This window comes from Saccostrea cucullata, unplaced genomic scaffold (assembly GCF_032062105.1).
Source record: "Saccostrea cucullata isolate Sc308-1 unplaced genomic scaffold, CSIRO_AGI_Scuc_v1 ctg668, whole genome shotgun sequence".
In the NCBI taxonomy this organism is placed as follows: domain Eukaryota; kingdom Metazoa; phylum Mollusca; class Bivalvia; order Ostreida; family Ostreidae; genus Saccostrea; species Saccostrea cuccullata.
Window position 1 is genome coordinate 98,462 of NW_026926978.1, and position 25,223 is coordinate 123,684.

The following is a 25,223-nucleotide window of genomic DNA, read 5'->3' on the forward strand; positions in this document are numbered from 1 at the left end:
ATACGTCGTCGATATATCTAAGTGAGATCGCTTGAGCCACAGGAGTTCGCGCGTACCTATCAATTTTGCCGAAATTTTCGGTAAATAAAAAAGATACGTAGTACCTATAATTATTATACGTATTACGTATTTTTTTATTTAATGAAAATTTCGGTATAATTGATAGGTTCGCGAACTCCTGTGCTTGAGCGATCTTGAAAAAAAAAAACATTTTGCATTAAAAATGCGTCAACGGAGATTTTCGTCGTCGATACATCTGAAGGTCGAGTTGAAGGCCACAGCAAGTGTTTTCTTCTTTTCACGCATAAGATTTTGCATAAATTCTGCTTCATATGAATGCAAAAATAAGTCTGCTAATAACGGAGCGCAAAGAGCATGGCAAATTTCCTTCTGATTAAAATGCGAATCAAAAAAAATATATATTTATTAAGACACTAGATAATTTGATTAATCATAGTAAATATATAAAGTTTTTTTTTCAGGTAGACAAGATATGTTTTTCTGTAAATCCTCTGCACAGCAAAATCCCGGATGTAACTGGGTGCGTGTCAACATAAAACATAGACCGCTCGACTAGACACACGTTACATATCCAGTTTGTGGCGGGTCGAGTTTGAATGCGGACACACTGACAATTAATTTTAAGTCTTCGGAATCCACCTCATCAAGATGAACCTTGCATCATCTTTGACATCTTGATCGACACTTCAGAAATAGAACTTTCAAATTCCCTGTGTTATTCTGTGGACCAATTAGTCCAACTAGTAATGTAAAAAGTCCCAAAGAAAACAGAAGAGAGAATCCGATTGTGCAAAACATAAATACTCCGAACTGTAAGAAAAACTGAATTTCCGTGGCGAAGAGAAAAAGAGAGGCTCCAAGTGTTGTACATGCCCCGAAGAAAACAGAAGAACCCATCATTTCCAGCATGTCACGTGTCCTGTGGTATCTATCTTTGTGAACAGACAATGTGTATCCCTCCGCCAAGTGAACTACATAATCCACCGCCAGACCAACTACCAGACACATGTTCAATGCCGTCATGAACTGTAAAATGAAGGGAAAGAGATCACAAATGAATGTTTACGTATACTGTAATATGGTTTGTTTTCATTACTGTATATGATTACTAAAAATTACAATAAAATCAGAAACCAAGCAAAACAATGTTTAATATGATGCATGCATTATTGAAAAGAGATGTGTACTGCTAAAAAGTTTGTTGCAAGCTCCATATAAGGTTAATTACATTAAAGAATTCTACCTATATCCAACATCAGTTTATAGAAGACAAAGAATTGCTAATTAAAATTATGCTTACTTTTTACTGAAATTGTCCTTTTTCCCATGTTGCAACCAAATGTGCATTGCAAAGTATAGCAAAACTAAATATGACCATGAAACATGAAGACGAGGAGCAGTTATAATAACTAAATTCTTTTAAAATGAGCAATACAAATGGAGAATAGGACAATCATAGACCTCCGAAAATTTCAAAGGTGAGATCATTATAAATCAGACACATGTATTACTTCTTTCAGAGATTCCATAGATGATTTCAATCAACCATCAAACACACTACCTACCCCTAGTTTCCAGCCGGCCAGTGGAATGACCCCAATGACACAAACAGTGGTACAACAGATGGAGAAAGTGGCAAGGAAACCGATAATGACGTTCATGGTGGACAGAGTCAAAATGGGGAAGGCGAGACATACACCGATCAGGATTCCAAGTAAGGCATTCTCTGCAAGAGTCTGCATGTACAAATAGAATTATTACACGTCGTTAAAATTTAGAAATGAATGGGTTGTTGTCGCTTTATTCATCTGATAGGGATGATAACAACTAATCAGGAAAAATAACAACTAATTTGGAAGATAACATTTGATAAGGAAAATTTTAAAACGAAGCAGAGAAAATAATTTCTATCCAACAAATACATAATGGATATCTGACCTCGACGACGTAAAACAGATGCCAGGTTCCCCTGGTTTGCTGGAAACCATTGTTGACGCCAGCAGGCATGGCACTCATCTGAAAGGAAAGTAGCCTTTTATACAAAATGAAATCAGCCAAGTCTCTTTGATGAATTGTTATAATAAGCCGAAACAATGTTGTGGAATATCTTATGTAATTTCTAAAACGTTCCCTTCATTGAAATACTGTAGATCACTTAATTTTCGCGACACCATATTTTTTCGAAATAGTCATTGACTCTTTATTAGCGAAACAAAATTTTCAGGAATTGTGCTCATTGCTTTATATAATCTTAAGGAATTCTATTATACGCGAGAAAAAATTTTCGCTAGCATACCGTGTCGCGTAATTACGCGAAAATAAAGTTTTCGCGAATAAAAAGTGATATACAGTACTTTAATTTAGATCTATCTGATTAAAAAACTCAAAAAAAAGTCTTACAGGGACTTGTTTTCACAGCAAATAAACAACCAAAAACAAAAAACAAACAAAAAATAACAAAAAAAAAGCAACCGAAAAAAAAAACCAAACACTTTGCAGCAAAACTTATTTCTTTAATAAAGAAACTACACCCAATATTCATGTTGATACACAGACAACTTCGCCTCATGTATGTCTATCATATTGGTTTCTTAGAGAATCATAAAAAGGGACATCGTGTGTAAATCATATGAAACAAATCAAATGATTCACAAATGATTCTCATATGATCCACATATATGATCCTCATGTGAAAGGCAATGCGTACTAGTATGTGGATCTCTGACATATATGTCAAAATTGCCTATGTAGCATGAGTGAACCACATTGGCACTAAATAAAAGTCTCTCCAAATTGCGCAGCAGATTATTAAAAAGCGGAAACTGTCCCAAGTTACCGAGTATGTCATACCGTATAACATATTTTAAGTTAAAATAAGCTTCACTTCTCATAATATAATTTTAGTGTAGATAATAATACAATTTTTCCTCCAAAATTAATTCAATTTTAGTTGTAACACGTCCTTTGCTTGGATAAAAGTCTAAGTTTATATATCATATAACATAAGTTAATGACCACGTCACATTTAATTAAGTCAAAAACGTATTACTCCGCTTGGCGTTACTCTTAAAATATGCTCAATTTGAAGCCTTTTTTGGAGGGAAAAATGTCATGGTCTACACTGAAATTAAATAACAAGGAATGAACCTTACTTTAACCTAGGTTATACAATATAACAGAACTTGGGACAGTTTACGCTTTTCGCAGTTTATAAAACGTAAATTGCCCCAATTACGTTTGATCGTATAACATAGGTTAAAATAAGCTTCGGGGAAATACATGAAATAAGGGATTTCAGGGGCCAAATCTTAAAACAGACTTTTCCCTGTAACTTTTTATCAGTGTAAACTGTTATGTTATCTCGTATTAAGGACAGATGATACAAACAAAAAATGGATGTCCGGATTGGTATTTTTATTTTGACCTAATTTCATTGCAAATGATCCACATAATAAATTTCTAGAATATAAAGAGATTGTAAACCTTCTGTGACGTTCAAAATTCTACCCTTCTGAAACCATCCTTATTATTCTATACAAATATTTTTCACTTCAAATTCCATTTTTGTGCAACTTTGAATAAAAAATTAAAAACTACGCGGTGAAACTTATTCATTTTATTCATTAAAACATGACCCAAGTTGTTATTTTCAAATTTTTGACAAAAGTTTGTTTGTATCATCTGTCCTTAAATAGGTTAAAATAAGATTTAAACGGCTTCAAATTGAGCATATTTTAAAAGTAACGTCAAGGTAATAATATGTTTTTGACGAAATTCAGTGTGGCGTTGGTAACTTATACAATACGATATAAACAAAAAAATTCTTTTACCCAATCAAATGACCTTTCGCAACGAAAATAAAATTATTCTTATATTAACCATGTCAATCAACAGAAATAAGGCGTCACTCTCCGTCACAATCCCCATGCTACCTACTGTAAATTCCTTATTTTTCGCGAGTACTTATTTCCACGAATGGGCTCTTCAACGTCAAATCGCGAGAATAATAATTCGCAAATGGACGGTTGGTCAAGAGATTTTCTAATAGATTTCAGCACCATAAAAGTAAAGGCGAGTAATTTTATTTCGCGTGTGGTGCTTCTCGCGAAATTACGCGATAATTAATTCCACGCGTACAGTGTATATTTAGGAATGTACAGTATATCGCATCACCTTTTGGTCTTTCAATGCTAAAACAGACCTCGAATTTAACGTGGTTCTCCAATCGCTCCACTATAGGGATACCTGTGGAGTACCCACCCCAACCCAGCCCTCCCCCGCCTACAGGACCACCTCCTGGCGTTATAGTGGTACAGACCTTTGACGTAATGAGGCCCTTCCATCGCTCCACTATAGGGATACCTGTGGAGTACCCACCCCAACCCAGCCCTCCCCCACCTACATGACCACGTCCTGGCGTTATAGTGGTACAGACCTTTGACACAATGAGACCCTCCCATCGCTCCACTATAGGGATACCTGTGGAGTACCCAGCCCTCCCCCGCCTACAGGACCACCTCCTGGCGTTATAGACAGGTACAGACCTTTGACGTAATGAGGCCCTTCCATCGCTCCACTATAGGGATACCTGTGGAGTACCAACCCCAACCCAGCCCTCCCCCACCAACATGACCACGTCCTGGCGTTATAGTGGTACAGACCTTTGACGTAATGAGGCCCTTCCATCGCTCCACTATAGGGATACCTGTGAAGTGTAAACTCCCCCTCGTGGTGTTTTACGTTACTGACCTTGGATTGAATAAGACTCTCCCATCGCTCCACTATAGGAATACCCGTGGAGTACCCTGTCGTCCGCCTGTTCACCGTCGTCTTCACATTGATGCCGATATATTTTATTTTATTTCCGTAGTATATCGCTAGAAAAAAATATAAACTCGTATAGTAAATAATTCAAAGTTCAATTCTGTTTGATTTAATTTAAAAAAAAAAAAAGGAAAACGCATGATACCATTTTGCTTAAATTAATCTATTGATCAACATACAATTTTCTCCAATGCAACAATGTATTAAAAAGAATATCAAAAATGCGTTTTGATCACAGTCTGGATCTTTCATATATAGCATGCTTTTATGAACTGCCGATCTTTTACAAAGAATACAAAAACGTGTAAAATAAAGTTGAAAATTTACAATTTCCCTATGAAGACTTACAGCTGTCAGTGTTAAGTTGCCTGCTGAATGTTGTCGTTTCTTCTCCAAACAGATCATTGTACGTATCATAATCTGTGGAACTGTTCCCCGAATATCCAGCATACATCCAGTATTGCATTGGGATCTAATAAAAAAAAAAGTCGGCGCGTATGCATGAACAATACCATCTAACATATTTATAGCTTTCAATATTTGTAGCTTCCATTAGTTAATCAATTTTTTTAATTCACTGATAATATAGATTTTACCAAAGGTATTGATTGCTTGAAGTACATTTTCCACTTTACTGCTCATACGATTTGCCATTTTCACCGATCAGCAGATTTTTGGCGTAAATAGTTTTCAAAAGATGCGATATTTTTAATGATCAATAGATTTTTTATGTTTTCAGTGCTCAATAGATTACGTGTTTAATAAAAAGATCTGCAAATATAAGTATAATTCAATTCAATTAGTTTATTGACCAATTAAGGATACTCATGAGGCAAAAGAAAGTACATTGTTATATAACATTTGTATAATGCCATGGTTATAATCATATACATGAAATACAATATACATGCACACTAGAGGGAAAGGGTTGCTTGATAGGAAAAAATTTCTAAAACTTATGGTTATGCTTTTTATAAAAATCTTCCAAAAGAATTAAGAGTATTTAATTCTTCACAATTTAGAATCCAGGATAATTTTTGTTTATAAGGCAATTTTTTAAAAATGTTTTACTTTAGATGTGATCAGGTTTAATAGGTCTCCCCAGTCTCTTTCCAGTGTAAATTTTCTAAGGTGATAAATAGAAATTAAAAAGAACAATCTGAACGAAATTTTAAATTTTTGTAACTTGAAAACTCATCAAGCAAAATACCCTACCGAAGAGAAACATTTTCTTCATAATTCAAGTTCTTACATGTATGTGAGAGTTTAAAAACCATTCATGTCCTCTGCCATATATTCCAATCCTTACCGATAAGAAGTCAGTATAAGTGGAAAATCCCGTGGTATTGTAGTATGTTGGTAGGTTGTTCATAAATGAGAGCGTCTTATTAGAATCCCAGGGAAGAGAGAGGTCTAATCCGCCTATAGAAAGAGACTGAAGCAGACATCACTCGATTAAAACGATAAAAAGAGACAGAATGAAAAATAGAACGATTAAGCCGGAAAAATGACAAATCTTCTTTGAGCTTTGTTGGTTTCGAACATAAAAAATAAATATATTAAAAGCATGTGTTACAATTTTGTGAAACTCGCACAGACTTCTATATATGAAGGCTTAGGAATAACGCTTATTTCAATGTTTTGTTATACGATATAACATAGCTTGGGGAAGTTTACGCTTTATAAACCGCTTCGCGGTTTATAAAAAAAGGTAAACTGCCCGAAGTTATGTTATATTGTATAACATAAGTTGAAATAAGCTTCATTCCTTATAATTCAGTTTCATTGTAGACAATGAGATAATTTTTTCCTCCGGAAAAAAGGCTTCAAATTAAGCACATTTTAAAAGTAACGGCAAGCGGAGCAATACGTTTTTGACGTAACTCATTATGACGTACGGAAGTTATGTTATTTAAAAAAAAAAAGGTATCATTTTTTGAGTTTTATTGGGATGCAAAAGGGGTTGGTCACGTGATAAAATCCCATGAAGCCCGAAGGGCTTTATGGAAGATTTGATCATGTGCCAAACCGTTTTACATCCCAATAAAACTCAAAAATGATAACTTATTACTTATATTTACATTTGTGACTGATTTATTAAAAATAGGAAGGCACTGAAGTTTTAAATCCATAAAAGATATACAATTTTTCAAAACTCAACGGTGTAATTTGAATACGTTGAACACGTCGTTCACTTATGACGTCACTATGAAATTACGTAGATCGCTTATGACTAAACAATCAATTAATGGTCACAAGACGAACATGTTTGTCTGAGATGTAAAAACACCTTGTTCAAATAGTGGTATGTAAGGGCAAACTTTTACAAATGTAAATATACAAAATGGATTAAATCTTTACCCCAGTCAAATGACGTGTTAGAACTAAAATTGAATTATTGCAATATATTGAGATTTACAAATTGTATTTCATAATGTATAGAACACATGAAGGATCAGAGCCTGTCTTATCTTTCATATTTTAACCACTTTTACAAGAGGAGGGTTATTGAATTTTTTTAAAGCCTGGATTCAAACTTTTTCTTCACCTGGAAGTATGTGTCGAACTTTCTAGTGAAGCAGTTGACATCCGGGTTCCCAGAGTCGTCTGTTTTGATTCTGTACAGACTGATATCCGAGGACGACATGTTGTTGAAGGAGTCGCAGAAATCCTGGAACAACAGGATATTAGTTCTTTAGACATTGATGAAATTATAATATACATGTACATAATAATGAAATATCTGTTTATAATAACACTGTTAACAGAATAAATGGTTGACCTATTTCCAACGAGTAAAACCAAACAAATATTTATCACATGCCTTTAAAGCCTGTTGATTGGCTGGAGGGTTTGGGTCAAAGGTCGAATCGTACACTTCGGTGCCTCTACACTCCACGGCGGAGAAATGACAACTACTTCGGTCTTTCAGGGAGAGTCCCCAAACGATGACGACCGTCACTAAATTGCTATCCGCGCTTTCCTCAAATGAATACCACTCCTTTGTTATAGCTTGTGTGTAGTAATGGGATTTCTTATAGATCAAAATCTGTGAAAGAAATAGAATTTCAGGAGATTTACAATAAGAAAAAGTGGGAAACTAAAGTCAAAGTACTAGTAAACTAGTAAACCCGTGCCTTAAAACTAAAAACTAATAGATTTATCTATTATGAATTGAGATATTCATCACATTTAATCATCAAATGCGATGTAAAATATCTCTCAATATATCAACAATATACATGCCTTTCATAAAACATATGGAGATTAAAAGTCCATAAAACAATACTAAATAGGAGCAGAGCAAACACGGACGTCCAAAACATCAGAGGTGGGATCAGTTGCCATGGAGGAGTGAGCATCCCCTGCCGACTGGTCACACCCGCTGTGTGCTTCTTGTCATGACTGGGAAATAACGTGAAAAATCTGTCGTCAATTCAGTGTATAAATTATGGACTAACAATTAGTATGAAAAGCGTCAATGATAAATTGTATTTCCTGACAAGGTCATTGTATCAACCAAAGAACTACTTACAACATGATGACTTTAATCGAGACTCATGATATTCTTGTTTTATCAACTTGTTTGTCAATAATTTACCTCGTTTTTGAAATTGTTCATACGTAGAGCATTGTTAAAAAGATTAAGGGATTTCAGACATGATTATTAATCACTAATTTAGAGGAATCGCGTGAGCTTTTAGTTTATATCGATATAACAGGTGGTACACACGATGAAGACCAACCTTGGATGTATATGTAAAATATTTCTATTCTTAAAGCTTGCATGATTTCCTAGATATATAATGGTCGGGCTACTCAGCGATACAAACGATAGTGGAGATTCTATCCAAAGTGCCATGTTGTATCTCACCTAAGATAGGCCTAAAAAATTAAAATAAAATAATTGCCGAAAAGGGTATTACCTGTTCGTTGTCTGGCTCGAGATTAGACGCGGAGTAGGCTAAGTACGCCACCAGGATAGCAAAGACAGGAATAGCCACAAACCGCGTGATTCTGTGCGTAATAAATCGAAGATAGTGATACTTGAAGAACACTGTCATTCTTCTCTGCTTCTCACTGCTGTTAAATGTCTTAAAGGCTCCCATGACTAGTCCAAGGGGGACGACTGCGTTTGCCTTGTTGGTGTATAAAATTGAATCCCGCTTACTGAAGAGGGAATATCTCTTAGTGCTAGAGATGGAAACTTCCTTGTTGGCTTTAATTACTGTAGCTGGGGTGTTACTCACATCGATATCTTCCACATCAGCAACGCCTAGCACTTGCGTAGATCTTTCATTCGTTGTCTTTTTCGGGGGATGCTCATCTTTCTTGCATTTTCGACAACATGGACATATCCACTTTTCAAACTTAAAGTGATAAACGATTACTACGGTAGGAAAGAATAAGATAACTGATAAAAAGTTGTAAATGACAAGAAGTCCAGTGAAAACACCAAACGATCTGGTGGCTAGAAGTGGAGAAATCGCACAAGAGAAGAAGGCCAATGACGTAGTGAGTGACGTAATAAACATACTTGTGACGGATTTTGAGTAAGCGTCCGATAGACGATGTTCAAGACTGGGATATTTAGAAAAAGCCGTGAGTCTCCAGTTATCATAAAACACAAAAAGGTCATCCGCACCTATTCCTAAAATTATGAAAATTGATGCAATGTGAAAGAATCCAAAATACTGGAAAGATAATATGCCTGTATATATAATGTTTGTTCCTAGAAAGCTGGCAAGAATACTGATGACTGCAAAACCAGCGATCCAAAAAGACTCAGTGTGAAACAACATGAAACAAAATATAACGAACATACTTCCAAAAGCACATAACATATCCAAAATAGCTTGCTGGATAAGGTCGGAATACCATAAATTATAAGAAAAGAAATAAAAGTTGAAGTCATCTGTAGATGCTGTTACGTAATTTTCCAGTTTTTCCTTAATACCATTCTCTAGATGATTTAAAACTTCCGAAACCCAAGAAGTTTTCGAACACTCTGTTGTTCCATTCTGAGAACATCCGACCGGCAAAATTGAGCGTGTGAGGGATCCATACGCATTCGTAGAAGACAAGCTGTATCCTATAGGCAGGAAGTACTTGAAATCATCTTTTGTGCTATTGTTTGTATATGCTTCATATAGCACAGCAGGTATGTTGTTAAAATCAGGATCATATAGGGTAGCACTGATTTGCATGAGTGTTCCATCAAAATACCTTAAAACAGACGTAAAAGGTTGACAAATCAAAGACGCGTTGATTGTCTTACAGATTGAAGAAAAAGACTGCGTATTAGCTAGTTCGTCTTCTATATTTTTCATTTTCTGCAGATTGGCTTTGGTGAAGATATTTCCCGAGCCTGTATCGTAGTACATGAGTACTGAGGAGTATTCTGAGAGCTGGTCTCTGTTGTAAAGACTATAACCAGTGTTTGGAAGAGTGCGTGTGAACTTATTGCTGTAGTCATTTCGGTCGAACCAAGCGTCCTCTCGCAGTTTGTATGGAACTTCGTACAACTCCATTGGGATTTGCTTAAAGTTAGTAGGAAAGAGGTCAAAACCTGCTGCCAAAAGGATCCCGGACAAAATCACCATTACAAAGTGGCAGAGAAGGGTTATCACTGAAATTGGAAAAAAATACTTGACATTTACATACTACCCGGTAGTATTGGTTTTTATTAAACTTCGTAAGACAACAAACAACACAGTGATAATAATGACGATATCTTTTATATGTGTGTTACTAATATATAAATGCATATATGTATTAATTTTAAAGCACAGTGTATTCACTGACGACATCGCTTAGCTGATCTCAAAACAGGAGAAATAAAATTAAACAAAACAGGTGAGTAATTAAACTCCTTGTATTCGTAATAACAGTCTATAAATGCACTAATTAAAACAAGGACTAAACATCTTAATTGGAAAGAAACTTGGTTCTTCTTTTAAATGATTAATCTTCTATATCCATTGAAATATGCATGGTGATAACAAACATTATGCAGACTCAAAAGTCCATAAAAATAGAAGCAGAGCAAAAATGGACCTATAAAACAAGTGGAGTCAGGTGTCATGGAGGAGTGAGTATCCCCTGCCGACCACTATACAACCAGTGTGAAAATAATGGTCTAAAAATTATAGTTAGGAGAAGGATATGGAGATAACGAACAGTATTCAATCTCAAAGTCCATAAAACAATACAGAATAGGAGCAGAGCAAACACGGACTTCCGAAACATCAGAGGTGGGATCAGGTGCCATGGAGGAGTGAGCATCCCCTGCTGACCAGTCACACCCGCCGTGTGCTCATTGCCATGATCGTGAAATAACGGAAAAATCCGTCGTCAATTCAGTGTATAAATTGGACTAACAATTGGTAGGAAAAATGTCAGTCAGCATTTGACTCAATGATAAATTGTATTTGCTGACAAGGTCATTGTATCGACCATAGAGCTTACGAAATGATGACTTTAAACGAGACTGCTGATATTCTTGTTTCATCAACTTGCATGTCAATAATTTACCTCGTTTTAGAAATTGTTCATACGTAGAGCATGCTCTTGCGTATCGAATCAACTGAGATATATACACTCTGTATGCAGGTGATGAAGGTATGACAAAACACCCATTAGCATTAATATTTGACTTAAATATAGAATGTTTTCCCTACAAGTTCATTTTATCTACCACAGAACTCGCGAAAGACTGACTTTATAAAACATTATCACGGATATTCTTGTTCCATTAATTTGTTCGTCAATAACTTCCAGTGTACCTCGTTTAAGAAATTGTTTATGCATAGCATGCTCCCGCATATCAAATCAACCATGTGAAATAAACTCCATATGCTGCTAAAAAGTGTATAAAGCTAAATAAGTAAGGGAAGATGAGGATTAAAAAGTTGAAATCATCAGGTTCATCATAAAGCTTTATTATCAGGCTACCATTACATGTTATTTGAGGACGCTTTGAATTAAATATATTTCAAATTAGCCTACTGCTTCCTAATAAGAAATTTAAAAAAACCTAAATTTACAACGGAAAGATATGTTCGTTTTCATAACTGGCAGACAGAATTAATCAGAAAAAAATATTTGACATGGGTAATCTAATGATATCATAGGCAAAGCAATTCATTTCTAGATTTACCGAAACACTTCATGGGGTGTTTGACCACTATCCTACAGTAAAAATTCGGCTTCTTTTCCTCCCAGGTTTTCCTCACTCCCTCTGTTCTGCTGGGACCCCCCACAGGGCCGGGGTCTTGACTGACGGTCACTCCTTCCAAACATTTCCTCTGGTTACTAGAATCAGAAGACATGTTGAAAGATATTAATTCACCGCACTCTTTTTTTTTTTTTAAATCGCTCCGTTGTGAGCGATGCTTCGATTATAATGAAATTAGAAATGGAAATCGGAATTTTCTGTTTAAAAACCAGTGTTCGGTCAACTGATTTTATTGCATGTCTGGGGTCAGAAGTTGAATTCTCTGTTGTATTTGAAGATTGTCTTACTTTAACAGACATTCATTTGTTTAATTGTGCCGACAGAGCAGCACGAACGAACTTCATGATATATAACTTATATACAGTAAATAAGGGTTTTTAAAAAGAATGTAAGTTAAATAAATAAATCTAGCCAGAGATTTAATTAATTTCTGTGAGTAGAAATAACAACTTACATTTTATTATTTATCTTCTATTGTCACCGCGAACTAACTTTTAGTAAGGTATGGATCAGTAAACATACTTATGAAAAACAGATTAAAGAAAAAAATCTATTTTTGACTCGGCATAAAATGGCATTCATCGAATTTGAGTGGGCTGGAACAATCCTTTTGAATCAAACTGCACGAAGATTATTTAAACGATATTATTTAATGATTAATAATTATATACAATTTGTTTTTAGTCGAACAAAATACACCATTACACAGTGCCACCGAGGGGCCAAATCAGCATAATCTTATAGCAGTGAATTATTAAATGATAATTGTCCTCATTGCCTGTATTTCATTGAGCAAATTTTATTTGAAAATGTACAATAAAGCTTATTTTCTGTGTGGTTTTGAATTGTAAAGTTTTAAAAAATAACTGCGTTTTAAAAATAGTTCATACGTAGAGCATGCTCTTGCGTATCGAATCAACTGCGAGATGAAAACCTCGTATGCAGGTGATAAAGGTACTAATATATTGGTGCATAAGTAAGGGAAGTTGATGATTGAAAAGTTATTATTCACGCTGTCATAAAATTTGGTTATTAGATACATGAACCATTTACGTCTTTTTCAAGTAAAACATTTAAAGGAGAAATCTACTCTATCGAGTAGCTATGCCAATGGAATAGCAAATGACAATGGACATGCAAATCGGTTTATTGCAAATTGTAATCCTCAAGCTTACGAAACTACCATAATATCAAAAAATAAGAAGACAAAAGACTTATTGGTTGTCAAAGCCTTGCATAAGAAGAGGCAAAAAATCACGGACGGATGCTCTTTTAATAGAAAGTTCAAACTATTTCCTCCGTTTTATATATAAAAAAAAAAACAAATTCACGTGTTTTACAATTCACAATTCCTGATTTTGTTGTTGTGGTAACTTTCCTCGCCTACTCCGCGTCCACTTTAAAGCCAGATAAAGAAAATGATGTTACTACATTACTTTATTTATTTAAAATAATAATTAAGTCAGGTATAACATTGGCATTAATGAACATTTTACCTAAAGTCTTCTACATGACAAATAAAGGAAAGAATCTAATTCATTATAAGTATATGAAAAGGTTATGTAAAAAGTTAATTGTTTTCAAAGTATCTGTATTATATTAGGTATTTCACTTCTACCACACATGCATTTGCAACCTAAAATAGAAAAAGAGGGATTGTGATGAACCGACCTGCTGTTGTCACTGATGCATTTATTGTAACCGTTATTACCGATGAATAAAGTTTACATGATAATTTTTTTAACAGCTTCAGATCTACAAGAAATCCCACTTACACAATTTACCAGAACAAGGAGCTGTATTCATTCGTTGAGAACGTGGACGACAATCTGGTGAAAATCTACATTGTGTGGGGAATCTCTGAAAAAGACCGGAGTGACTGTCATTTCTCCTCCATTGACTGTAGAGGTACCCAGGTGTACGACTCCTCCTTCGATCCAAACCCTCCGGGAAATCAGGAGAAATTAAAGGTTTATTTTTGCAATTTTAAGACTTGTATTTTCTTTTTATGAATTAAATATTCGACATAGATTTTTTTTGTTCAGATTCTTTTGGTTAGTTTCATATGTACTAGTATGATTTGGATTTCTTGTCTATTCTGCGGCTAATTCCACAACATGTCATAATTATTCAGACGTGAATCAGTAAAAAGAATTAAAATGGACACATCTTGTAATTCAAAAGTCACTTGCTTCACAAATGATCGATCTGGAAACATCTCTGAAGGTAAATGCACAACAATATGTCAGATTGCACTCAAGAATACTAAGATTATTGTACCCATACCACATTCTCATATTGTAATGTGTTATAAATGCCAGATAATTTTGAGAAATTGGTAGATTTGAAAAGTATTGTACTTGAACTTTTATTGAACAGGGACTAAAACTTCCAGATAGTGTCACGATGTTTTGCATAGACTTTAGGAAATAGTAAACCATTAAAATTGTGAAATTCTCGCAAGCTTAACTCTATACATAACTTGAAAGTTTTATATGTGTTAAGATTTTATATGAAACTCATTATCAAGGTGATGGCATCAAAGCCATTTTTATTATTCTTGATCAGTTTGTTCACAGCCACCCTATCCATTTTTATCTGTTGGTATTTTAGTCGCTGTCTGTAGGCGGATTGGACCTGTCGCTTCCCTGGGACTCTGCAAAAACTCTGGCATTCATGAACGCACAATCAATTTTTTTTTTATAATACCTCTCTTCATATACAGAGGTTCTGTCGGTAAGAACTAGGTATTGTCATTATGTAGAGGTAGAACACCAATAAATACTCTTCAAACTCAGTCAGAGTTCCTGCTGCTAAGAATAATGAATAGATCTTTTTGACGTCATATACTAATTCACTACTCCTACAACGAATTTTTTTTTACGTCAATTGGGTTTCATAACCGTAAAAATTGATCAATTTCTGTAAGTAATGAAATAATTCTGATACACATCCATCTATAATATCTATATTTACATTAGTCGGTTTTTTTCCTTTTTTTGATTTGGTATTTCTTAAAACTGTCATGTTGTAAATTTTGAATTTACCGGGTGGCAGTAAATCATGTTGTAAATTTTGTATTTACTGCCACCCGGTAAATTCAAAATTTACAACATGACAAAACAACAGTAAGCAAAAAAAACAACAACAACAACAACAACCTCGCTAGTGAAGGATTAGGAAAGTAATTTAATGAATTAAAGACTGACCTTGGTAATGTCATCTTCTTGCGGAAAACGACTCATAAATAGACATACACAATTTTTTTTATATAGTTTATCTACGATATCAGCAATGGGGTGTCTTCGAATTTGTTACATCTCACTGCTTTATCGTCAGGGTATCGGTGTGAGATGGCAGTCCGTGCACGTACATTTGTTAATGTTTTATTGCATTTACGTGTATTTGTGCTTGTTTGTCTATACTGCACTAGCCTGTGCAACTATTGCAAGTTTCTTTGGTATCTGACATTCATGCATCAGTTTTTGTAGCGAGTGCAGCATAGCATACGTCCATCTACGCTGGTAACGATTGATTACACTGAAAAGTGACTAAGTAAGCGACTTTCAATAGGGGCCCTCGGATAATGAAATCATAATTAGATAATGATTGTTTACTATTCAACGCCGATTTTGCAATATTTAAGCCATATTTCGGCGGGGGAATCTATATGCTCGAGGTTTTTAAGAAGTTACAGGTTCTCTAGCGCTCGCCAGTGATCTTGCTCTCTCCGAAAACCACAGAAGCGATATTTTGTGTACCAAAGGTGTTGTAATTCTTGACACGGAGGGGGGGGGGGGTTCACATATAGCGAGACCAATGAAATATGGCGCACATTTATTTTACGAATCGTATTCAGCATTAATTTCATTACACATGACAGAACAATTTTTTATCCCATATTCATATTCTAGATAAAAAATTATTTTAGAATACTTTTTAAACATAGGTACTCAAAGATTACGAAGCTTACCTCGACGATTGTTATCAGTGTGAGTAATGCAAATCTCACATCATATTTTCTTAATATTTAGTATTTATCCCAACAGTATTCTTGCAAGTTGTGTTTAACCCCTGTTACAACGCACTTTGAAAAATTGCGCACTTTGAAAAAAAAATTCAAAGTGCGTTAAATTTGGGACCAAGCTAACGCACTTTGAAAAAAATTTTTTTTTTCAAAGTGCGTTAATATCGACCATATTAACGCACTTTGAAAAAAATGGAAAGATTGATCAATATTCCTACAAATAATCGGTATGATAAATAACAGATCCTGACTGGATACTTTCTTTATGATAAAGTCACTTCAGGACCTGAGATATTGACGTTTTAAATATTTGAGGTTTTGATAAAATAAAAGGGAAAAGGGTCTTGAAAAAAAGAGTGACGATTGTTTAAGATCATTAATTCGTTTCTTTTTTTTATTAATTCGGGTCTTTGATAAGTAGATGTAAAGATGTAAAGGGGGCACTAACAGTGGACAGCTTTAAGCAACTTAGCATTTATCATAATAAAAAGGGGGCAATTTGATTGTTCAAAACTATGAAAATTCTTTCTCTCTCATACGTTTTACTGTACTTAAATTTTTTTAGTTTTCATCTGTTTTAATTAACTCATTTAATATTGAAAGTTTTCAACGTCATACCAGTTAGGTATATTATTATAATATTATTATATTATATGAATGTTTTGAGTATAGCATAGAAATCCGGTCCGGGCGAAGGGCCAGGGGAGGGGGGGCTAAGCCCCCCACTTATTTTGGAAAGATATTTACATTGTATAAGCATTGAAAATGCAACTTACCCTTTTGGGGTTTATTGCTCCCCTCCCCCGTTTGTTACCGACACTATGTTTTGGAAAGATAAAGATTTGGACTAAGGGATCTTATACCCGTCTTCTCCTCTTTTCGACGGGAGTAAATCAATTCTTTTTTTTGAGGGTGTCCATGGTAAAATATATTGATGTAGACTCTTAACGCACTTTGAAAATTTTTTTCAAAGTGCGTTGAGGTGGTCACAAATTTAACGCACTTTGAAAAATTTTTTCAAAGTGCGTTGATTTTGTCCCCATTTTAACGCACTTTGAAAAAAATTTTCAAAGTGCGTAATTTTTTCAAAGTGCGTTGCCACAAACCCCTTACATGGCATATACACATTTCTACGTCTGTAGCGTGAAAAACGTGTATAGTGTAAACAAATATTCATAACTTTGTTAATACTGCAGATATCAAGGACTTCAAGTTCACTGGAATTGATATGTTCCCAAATCTTTAACCTGGACTCTTGTATGGAAAATACAGCTCAGATCCAGCATCCGAAGCAAGTCTGGTAGTGTCAATCCCTAAATGCATCATCCATGCAAGTTTGGTTCAGGTAGGTCTTATAGTTACTTGGGAATGAAAATGTAGGTTAGATCCAGCATCTGCAGCAAGTCTGGTAGTGTCCATCCCTAGATGCATCATACATGCAAGTTTGGTCCAAGTAGGGCTTATAGTGACTTGGGAATGGACCTGCTCCATAAACTTTAACCTGGTCACTCATCTGAAAAATGTAGGTCAGATCCAGCATCCAAAGCAAGTGTGGTAGTGTCCATCCCTAGATCCATCATCTGTGCAAGTTTGGTCCAGATAGGGCTTATAGTTCCTTAAGAATGGACCTGCTCCAAAAACTTTAACCTGGTCCTTCATCTGGAAAATGTAGGTCAGATTCAGCATCTGAAGCATGTCTGGTAGTGTCCATCCCTAGATGCATCATCCGAGCAAGTTTGGTCCGGGTAGGGTTTATAGTGACTAGGGAATGGACCTGCTCCAAAAACTTTAACCTGGTCCTTCATCTGGAAAATTTAGGTCAGATCCAGCATCTGAAGCAAGTCTGGTAGTGTCCATCCTGAGATGCATCATCCTTGCAAGTTTGGTCCTGGTAGGGTTTATAGATCATTCTGAATGGACCTGCTCCAAAAACTTTATCCTTGTCACTCATTTAGACGGTCAGATCTAGCATCCGAAACAGGTCTGGTAGTTTACATCTCTACATGCATCATCCATGCAAGTTTGGTTCAGATAGGGCTTATAGTTCCTTAGGAATAAACTTGCTCCTAAAACTTTAACCTGGGACGCCGACGCTAACGCCGACGCCAAAGCCGGGGGTATAGCATAAGCTCATCTCGACTTCGTCGAGGTGAGCTAAAAGTGATTTTGTACCTTTTGTATTTATATATATTCCTAGTTTATGTCTCCTAAAATAAGTATCTTAATTATTACCTGATTTGAAATCAGATTTAAAAGCCTCCTCCTCCCACAAAAGTTAAAATGATCTTATCTTTTTTTGACTTGGGGAAATGGTCACTCAGTGACTTTTGTAGAAATATATTGATATAACTTTTTTCACAGACTTAAAAACTTTAAATATTAGAATAGTATCCAAGACGTAACATGCATGAATATATCTGTTTATAACAAGCATAACTGATGTGTACAGTTCCTACCCTATCGCTAAATGCTTCCTTAGAAACTGTGTCTCGAGAATCTATGACAATTTCATTTCATATTAAAATTGAAAACATTCATATTTTATTTAAAAATAACAAGAAACAATCCTTTGATAAAAACAAAACATTCTTGGATAATTTCAAACTGATGCATACCCTTGGATTTTCATTTAAACATAGCATCCAGACATTGATATAACAAGATACATGTATTTAATTCACAGTACATCAACATAAAGGTTGGATTTTTCTGGCACTTTCAGGATTTAAAGCATGATGACAACTATAAAAGTTTAACAATAAAAAGGACTCGCCTACTAAGTATACTCAGTCCCTGACAACAATAATGCGGAGATTCTATTAAATATCGAAATGATGAACATAATGGATAATTTCACAAGTTTAAACGACACAATATTTAACGACGCTTTCCGTCACTTCCAGGATCAGTGAGATCAACTTTCATTCTTAGAATTATTCCTTTGGCACCTTAACCGACATTTTTGAAACAAGACTTTCAAATTTCCAGTGTTGTTCTGTGGGCCGATTAACCCTACGAGCAATGTAAACAATCCCAATGAAAATATGAGAGAAAACCCGATTGTGCAAAACATAAACACGCCAAACTGCATAAAGAATTGAATTTCGGCAGCAAACATAAATAAAGCTGCTCCGAGGGTAGTGCATGCGCCGGAGAAAACGGAAGATCCCATTTCCTCCAGCATGTCACGTGTCCTGTGGTATCTATCTTTGTGAAGTGACAATGTGTATCCTTCCGCCAAGTGCACTACAAAATCCACCGCTAGACCGACTACCAGACACATATTTAATGACGTCAACAACTGAAACAGAGTTGAAATATGGAATATTTTCAATATTTCTGAATGAAATTGATCAAAATTTTAAAACATTGCTGTGATTAGAGAAATAAGATGTCAGGAGTTTTTCCAAACTTTGAAAAATCAATAATGTTTTCATCCAGTCCCAGTCGCCAACCTACCCCTAGTTTCCAGCCGGCCAGTGGAATGACCCCAATGACGCAGACAGTGGTACAACAGATGGAGAACGTGGCAAGGAAACCGATCACGACATTCATGGTGGACAGAGACAGAATGGGGAAGGCGAGACATACACCAATCAAGATTCCAAGTAAGGCGTTATCTGCAAGCGTCTGCAAAATCAAGTCATAATGTAAGACATAAAAAAGAAGCAGAACTATAGGCAAACACCAAATGATGCATATCATCACTGATTTTTAGCTCACCTGAGCTGAAAGCTCAAGTGAGCTTTTCTGATCACATTTTGTCCGGCGTCCGTCTGTCTGTCCGTCCGTCCGTCTGTCCGTAAACTTTTTACATTTTTGACTTCTTCTCAAGAACCGCTGGGCCAGTTTCAACCAAACTTGCCACAAAGCATCCTTGGGTGAAAGGGATTCAAGTTTATTCAAATGAAGGGCCACGCCCTCATTCAAGGGGAGATAATTGGGAATTAATGAAAATTTGGTGGCATATTTTAAAAATCTTCTTCTCAAGAACCACTGTGCCAGGAAAGATGAAACTTATAGGGAAACATCCTCAGGTAGTGTAGATTCAAGTTTGTTCAAATCATGACCCCCGGGGGTAGGGCGGGGCCAAAATGGCCGACGTAAGTTTTACATAGAAATATATATGAAAATTCTTTAAAAATCTTCTTCTCAAGAATGACAAAGCCATAATTCATCATATTTATATGGAAGCATGCTCAGGTAGTGTAGATTCAACTTTGTTCAAATCATGACCCCCGGGGGTAGGGCGGGGCCAAAATGGCCGACCAAAGTTTTACATAGAAATATATAGGAAAATTCTTTAAAAATCTTCTTCTCAAGAATGACAAAGCCATAATTCATCATATTTATATGGAAGCATGCTCAGGTAGTGTAGATTCAAATTTGTTCAAATCATGACTCCCTGGGGTAGGGCAGGGCCAAAATGGCCGACCTAAGTTTTACATAGAGATATATAGGAAAATTCTTTAAAAATCTTCTTCTCAAGAATGACAAAGCCATAATTCATCATATTTATATGGAAGCATGCTCAGGTAGTGTAGATTCAAGTTTGTTCAAATCATGACCCCCAGCGTAAGGCAGGACCAAAATGGCCGACCAAATTTTACATAGAAATATATAGGAAAATTCTTTAAAAATCTTCTCAAGAATGACAAAGCCATAATTCATCATATTTATATGGAAGCATGCTCAGGTAGTGTAGATTCAAATTTGTTCAAATCATGACCCCCTGGGGTAGGGCAGGGCCAAAATGGCCGACCTAAGTTTTACATAGAAATATATAGGAAAATTCTTTAAACATCTTCTTCTCAAGAATGACAAAGCCATAATTCATCATATTTATATGGAAGCATGCTCAGGTAGTGTAGATTCAACTTTGTTCAAATCATGACCCCCGGGGGTAGGGCGGGGCCAAAATGGCCGACCAAAGTTTTACATAGAAATAAATAGGAAAATTCTTTAAAAATCTTCTTCTCAAGAATGACAAAGCCATAATTCATCATATTTATATGGAAGCATGCTCAGGTAGTGTAGATTCAAATTTGTTCAAATCATGACCCCCGGGGTAGGGCGGGGCAAAATGGCCGACCAAAGTTTTACATAGAAATATATAGGAAAATTCTTTAAAAATCATTTTCTAAAAAATAGCAAATCCATGACTGGTCATGGGACTACTTTTGGATTTAAACTTGACAATAAAAAGCCATTTTCTACTTTTTCCTACCCTTAGTGCTCAGGTGAGCGATGTGGCCCATGGGCCTCTTGTTGTTTGTTTGTTCAATCTAAGCTCTTGATATGGAAATAATTTCCATCCAATTGTGTAATCTACAGTTAAACATGCTTTAATTGATTTGCTGGGCAGGAAACAATTTTGATACGTTTTGAACGTAATAAAATACACCTCTATCCTTATATCAAGTTAAAAAAATTATAATATCCATGATAAGCGTGTTTGATGTAACCGCGTAAGTGTATAACTATTTACTGACCTTAAGGACATAGATCCAGTGCCACGTTTGCCTGGTCAGTTGAAAGCCTTTTTTGAGACCATCTGGCATTGCAGCCATCTAAAACAAAGTAAAAAAAATCATAGACAATTAATCATTTAAAAAAAAAGATACATTTCATTCATACAATAATGCTTCTTCAATTTGTGATGATCTGGTGATTAATTATTACGTGTTAAATTTGAACTGTCAGACTAGGAGGGTTTATGTAATTTCTTGATTAGTCATGTTAGTATCCAAAGACCAACAATGTGTGAGAGAAGCTGAATTTTTGTCAAGATATGAAACTATGTGAGACATGACTATATGTCTGTATGTAGACGTAGTTTGTAATGAAAATGAAAAATTCTATTTGCGTAAGTTAGATGAAATTATCTTAAATACATGTACATATAGTTTTTTTTTTTTAAATTGAGTTTTATACACAATGAAGTCTACTTGAAATACTAACTAATAATCTGGGTTTTTTAAATCATTATTATGTTCTCCCACCTTGTTGTTAATGAGTTGCTCCCACTTTTCAATGAGAGGTATACCAGTGGAGTACCCGGTTATTCTTCTGTTGATTGTCGTATTCACCTGCACCGCCAGGTACTTCATCTTATTCCCGTAGTGTATCTCTAAGAGAAAGGAAAACACCTTGTCAATGTAGAGAAGAAGATTATTAAGGGTACATTAAATGCCTTCAGAGTGTTTTAATGATTGATGTTACAGTGTGAAAAACCGGTGATGACACCCCGCACTCCTGCAAACGCGAGATAATGATTTAAGTTTTGAAGATGTGAATTATTTTTGGTTTTAATTTTTGGGGTTAAACTCACGACTATTTGTTATGAGAGGCTGGCTGAATGTTGTCTTTTCCTCTCCAAACAGATCATTGTATAAACCATAGTCTGTCGTATAGTTCATAGAATAACCGTCATACATCCAGTACTGCATAGGAATCTGCAAACAAACGACAGCTTTTTGTAAATAATAGTCTCTATGTAGATTATTGAATGATTGATTGTATCTTGTTTTACGCCCATTCAAGAATTTTTCACTCATATAGAGACGTCAAAATATACTGACGAAAGGCTTCAAAGTTTGACCTTTAGTAAAGGCTTTACTCGGCACTCAGGGCCATTGAGCAGTGAGGGATCTTTATCGTGACAACGCATGCCTTGACACGGGACCTTGGTTCTTGAAGTTTCATCCAAAAGACCTGCAACTCTTACTTCAAGTGCCGAGCACATGGCGAGGAAACAGTTGCTATCAATTGTTAACGTAGATTAAGCAAACTTCATGCTATCAAAGTTGACCAATTGAATACAAATATTGCAGAAGTTGAGTATTCTAGTTTTAAGATGTTATGAAAATATTCTCATGCAGTGAAAACCTGTAACATAAGTAAATGAATTCTTTATAAATACAGGAAAGTGAGAGGGTTGTCCCAAATCATGGAGAACGAGGAATCTATCTATGTAAGTTGTTTTTCACAATACTGATCATACAGTATGAAAATAACCTTGACGAAAACCAGAGATCAAAATTGTTTCTTCAGATAAAATTGATATAATGGTATAAAAACCTAGTTAACTGAATATAGCTCTAGTGAGAATACAGCGGTCGTTGCTTCAATACTGTTTTCTCATATCCCATTGAAAAAGAACCCGAAAAATAATTTTGTGATTATGCAAATATTTGGTTTTTTATAAACCCTACAAAAGTGTATAATATTTTGATATAAAATGATTTTGTGAAGTTTGTGAAATGCATTGATGTAAATTGAAATTTTTATTACAATTAGGAGTTTAATTTTTCATAAGCGGATTTAATAGATTTAGTCAAGGTGAGTGAAGTAATATCAGTCTAGAAAGCCTTAGATACTAAACCAAGAAAAAGTAATCTGCCAATGGTCAGATAGCACAACAAATAAAATCAATAGTCACCGACGGAGGAGCGTTACTTACGCTTTTGAAAACAGAATCAACAATAGTGTAATGTAAAAAGTCAGATAAATCATTATAATACAAATCAAATTGTTATTCCAAAGAAAGATGAAATATAAGCTTAACATGGATACGTATTAGAATTATTTCATTAACTACAGAAATTGATCAATTTTTTTTACGGTTATGAAACCAAATTGACGTCAATTTGTCTCGAAAAAGGAGTAGTGAATTAGTGTATGATGTCGTAGGTTCATTATCCTAACAACCACGTATTCTGACAGAGTATGAAGTATCCATTGGTGTTTTTCCTCTACTTAATGACGATTTATAGTTCTTACCGACAGAAAGTCTGTATATGAAGAGTATCCAGTGGTATTATAAAAATTTGTTTGGGCGTTCATGAATGCCAGAGTTTTTGCCGAGTCCCAGGGAAGCGACAGGTCCAATCCGCCTACAGACAGCGACTAAAATACCAATAGATAAAAATGGATAGGGTGGCTGTGAACAAAATGATCAAGAATGATAAATATGGCTTCGATGTCATTCTTCATAACCTTAGTAATGAATTTCATATTAAACCTTAACACATATAGAACTTTCAAGTTATAGAAAGTTAAGTATGCAAGAATTTCACAATTTTCATTCTGGTACACTTTTTCCTGAAGTCTTTGCAAAACATCGTGGTATAATTTTGGGGGTTTCAGTTCCTGTTTCAGATTAAAGCTTAATTTCAGCACTGTTACAATCTACTTGCATCTCAAAAATGTCTACGATTTATAATTATTCAGTAGTCAATACATTACGAGATTTTGGTATGGTACACGTTCAATTTTTGTGTGCATTCTGACATATTGTGCATTTACCTTCAGATATGTTTCCAGATCTCTTGTGAAGCATGCGACTTCTGGAATTCCAGATGTGTCCGTCTTGATTCTGTACTGACTTAGATCTGAAGATGACATGTTGTAGAATGAGTCACAAAATTCCTGAAAAAGACAAGAAACCCCACCTACATGGGTAACCAAAAGAGTAGAAAAAGAACTCGTTGACGAATATTTAAAGAACAAAATGAAAAAAAAACAAAGCCTTAAAATTTGCAAAATAAACCTTTAATTTCTCCTGATTTCCCGGAGGGTTTGGATCGAAGGAGGAGTCGTACACTTGGGTACCTCTGCAATCGATGGAGGAGAAATGACAATCACTTCGGTCTTTTTCAGAGATTCCCCACACAATGTAGATCTTCACCAGATTGTCGTCCACATTCTCCACGAATGAATATAGCTCCTTGTTCTGGGCTTTTGTGTAGAAGTGGGATTTCTTGTAGACTTGAAGCTGTAAAAGATATAGAAGTAGAAAAACTGAAGACATCACTGCTGAGAACAGTAGATCTGCACTTACCCACCTTTCTTTTCTCTCATCTCGAGTTGGAGTACAAGTAAGGTAGAATTGTAACACAAAGATATTTTTCTAATATTTTACAGAATAAATCTATATAATGAATGAAAAGAGATTTTATCAAGAGTACATAAATGATAGAATAATATTTAATCAAATAAAAAACAAATACTTTTGAATTATCTTTATTCGTGAGGGACCAAAGTTCGATGATTTTGAGGTCCACCTAGCTTTCCCAAGAATTTACATATCATCGAACGATAATGACGTTTTCT

General features: G+C 35.2%; 1 protein-coding gene across 2 annotated transcripts in view; it reads right to left on the reverse strand.

Moving 5' to 3' along the window:
• Nucleotides 1-635: 635 nt before the first annotated feature.
• The window catches only part of LOC134273132 (protein dispatched homolog 3-like), a 28,504-nt gene continuing 3,916 nt past the window's right edge, over nt 636-25,223 (reverse strand). The window contains exons 3-10 of one of the 2 annotated variants that reach the window (XM_062755309.1): nt 24,661-24,885; nt 24,417-24,539; nt 23,892-24,017; nt 22,441-22,564; nt 22,112-22,239; nt 21,602-21,679; nt 1,587-1,757; nt 636-1,047 (exon numbers count right to left, since the gene is read on the reverse strand). In XM_062755309.1, coding sequence (XP_062611293.1) covers nt 682-1,047; nt 1,587-1,757; nt 21,602-21,679; nt 22,112-22,239; nt 22,441-22,564; nt 23,892-24,017; nt 24,417-24,539; nt 24,661-24,885 — 1,341 coding nt within the window. In that variant the 3' untranslated portion in view covers nt 636-681. Of the gene's footprint in view, nt 1,048-1,586; nt 1,758-18,678; nt 19,411-19,568; nt 19,740-21,601; nt 21,680-22,111; nt 22,240-22,440; nt 22,565-23,891; nt 24,018-24,416; nt 24,540-24,660; nt 24,886-25,223 lie in introns of those variants that run through there. The other variant, XM_062755308.1, reaches the window with a different exon arrangement.